The sequence below is a fragment of the Papaver somniferum genome, unplaced genomic scaffold, assembly GCF_003573695.1.
Source record: "Papaver somniferum cultivar HN1 unplaced genomic scaffold, ASM357369v1 unplaced-scaffold_145, whole genome shotgun sequence".
Taxonomy (NCBI): domain Eukaryota; kingdom Viridiplantae; phylum Streptophyta; class Magnoliopsida; order Ranunculales; family Papaveraceae; genus Papaver; species Papaver somniferum.
In genome coordinates, this window is record NW_020623822.1 from 195,228 (window position 1) to 197,464 (window position 2,237).

The 2,237-nt window shown below is 37.4% G+C and overlaps 1 protein-coding gene and 1 long non-coding RNA gene across 2 annotated transcripts in view; one reads left to right on the forward strand and one right to left on the reverse strand.

Annotated features, from left to right (window-relative positions):
- The first annotated feature begins 4 nt into the window (after nucleotides 1–4).
- LOC113335409 lies at nucleotides 5–1,109 on the forward strand. Its single transcript, XR_003353319.1, has 2 exons — nucleotides 5–71; nucleotides 651–1,109. It is a non-coding gene; the product is annotated as an uncharacterized LOC113335409 (long non-coding RNA).
- Nucleotides 1,110–1,635: 526 nt separating this feature from the next.
- The window catches only part of LOC113335406, a gene marked incomplete at its 5' end in the record, with an annotated part of 4,168 nt that continues 3,566 nt past the window's right edge, over nucleotides 1,636–2,237 (reverse strand). Inside the window, 2 exons of the mRNA XM_026581468.1 lie at nucleotides 1,636–1,949; nucleotides 2,151–2,237. Of these exons, the coding sequence (XP_026437253.1) occupies nucleotides 1,882–1,949; nucleotides 2,151–2,237 (155 nt within the window). The remainder of the gene's footprint in view (nucleotides 1,950–2,150) is intronic.

The window sequence follows — 2,237 nt, forward strand, 5'->3', positions numbered from 1 at the left end:
CTTATGAACACACATACCTGAGTTGGCCAAATTGTGTGCCTTTTAATTATGCGAGAAGTAGTGTTGCTGAGGTCTGTCCCTAATTGATCCCTGGTTCTTGATACTGATAGAATCATCTAGGGTGTAGTCGGGATGTCTTAATTTGATAATGCCATTGGCACCCTGTAGCCTCATTTACTCTATGCTTGACTAGGTCAGGGTGAGTCTAGTAGTGACACCGATGACCAACAACAACATGGTACTTGCTCAGCCCTTGTCGAACCACTGAGTTGAGAAAATAAAATTGGGTGCTATGTTGGAACATTGAAGACTCTAGTAGTGTTATGTTGGAACAACATGGTACTTGCTCAGCCCTTGTCGAACCACTGAGTTGAGAAAATAAAATTGGGTGCTATGTTGGAACATTGAAGACTCTAGTAGTACTAGGGTGGATTTTTTCTTCTTGGTTTTGAGACTGATTTCAAACATAAATAGTAAAATTACAGATTGTATAAGCCCTGGAATTATTCTTTAGATGTGGATGCCTTATCTCTGTTTTCTGTACAAGGATATCTTGGACTTGCATCATCGAAAAGAGTGTTTTCTTTCCGCTAGCTTCTCTTGTTTTCATGACTGGTTCTGAACTAAATTTTTACTACTGCTTGTTGCAGGGTTTCGAAAGCAGGCTAATCTATACCGAGGCTACAAGAGTGGTAATGGCGCAGTGTTTTCATTTTCTGGGCATCACGCCATTGAAGTACCTTCGATGATTTCTGGTTTCAGTCTTTTCGGTTTTCTGGATTTAAGACTATTGAATTTTATGGAGAGCAGCCGACTGTTGATCAGGATTAGAGATGTTCATCAGTTTTTGTCATCTACAATATTTCTAGCTACTTTTATGGATACTTTTGACTGAAAGAACCACCTTCCCTGTGTTAGATATCCAACAGTTTGCACATTTTTATGTTTCAGGTCTTTTCTTTTGACTGACATAACCACTTTCTCTTTGTTAACTACTATCACCATGCTCAGACCTCTCTCTGTGTTTGAATGTACTGATGAAAATGCTTCTGGCTATGCTTTTTTTCTATGTACCACCCCTGCCTTTGGTTTTTATCCCAGGCAACTGATGAGGCGAAAAAAAAAACGTAGACATACAGTTATATTTGATTCACTTGCATCTTAGAATTGAATCTACCTGTTGCAATAAAAATTGCTGAGTGGTTATATTCCTAGAAGGATCAGCAATTTGACATTAACTCTCATAGTCCAAAGGAACAAGAAATAGAATGTCTTAGGCTTCTTCTCTTCATCTGATTGAGAGCACTGTCCTTGTACCGGATTATCCACAAAGAAATCCTGAACTGAAAAAAAAAGACCTAGACAAAAATTCAAAACTCAGAAACATAGCGAGCAAACAAGAAAAGCAGTTTGGCTAGCTAAAGCTAATTTTTGGTGACATGTTACTCTTACAAATCTCCATAATCCAGCTAGATGAATGCACTACGAGATGGTTGAAATTAAAAAATTTGGATAATTGGGTTTCATATTAACAGAATATGCTGATTTTTTCGCATCCAAAATCAGAGGAAATAAGCAGGAAAAACAAAAAATGAAATCTCCATTCTGAATTTGCAAGTTATCCAGTGCTGAGGAAAATCATAAAACCGAGAAATTACAAAATCTTAGACATACAATTATATGTGATTCACTTGCATTAGACATAATGCAATTACCTTAGAATTGAATCTATCACGTACTGACAGCAATAGAAATTACTGAATGGTTATATTCCTAAACGGATCAGCGTTTCGACATTATTACGATAGTACGTCTATATCTAAGTGGTTGACTCACATAGTCCAGAATACAAAAAGAAGAACCAAGAAACAGAACCTGCCCTTATATGTCAGGTTTCTCTTCATCCGACTGAGATCCTTGAACTGGATTATCGACAAAGAAATCCTGAACTGAAACAGGCAGAACAATAGAAGAGCTTGTTAGTGTTTTAATCCTTGAAGGTAATTCACTGATAGAAGTTGTTTCCCCTCAAGTTGATCACAAGAATTATTAGAAATGCATTACAACTACTGACAAAAATAACTTTCATCTGTACGTCTAACAAAAATTAAAAGCATAACGAGCGAACAAAGCAAAAGCAGATTGGTTACCTAAATCCTCATGTGATGGAGAGTCGAGCATAAGGTCTGAATCAGAAGGCAGGAAAGGTGAACCAGGATAGTTGCCTAGCGCTCCAA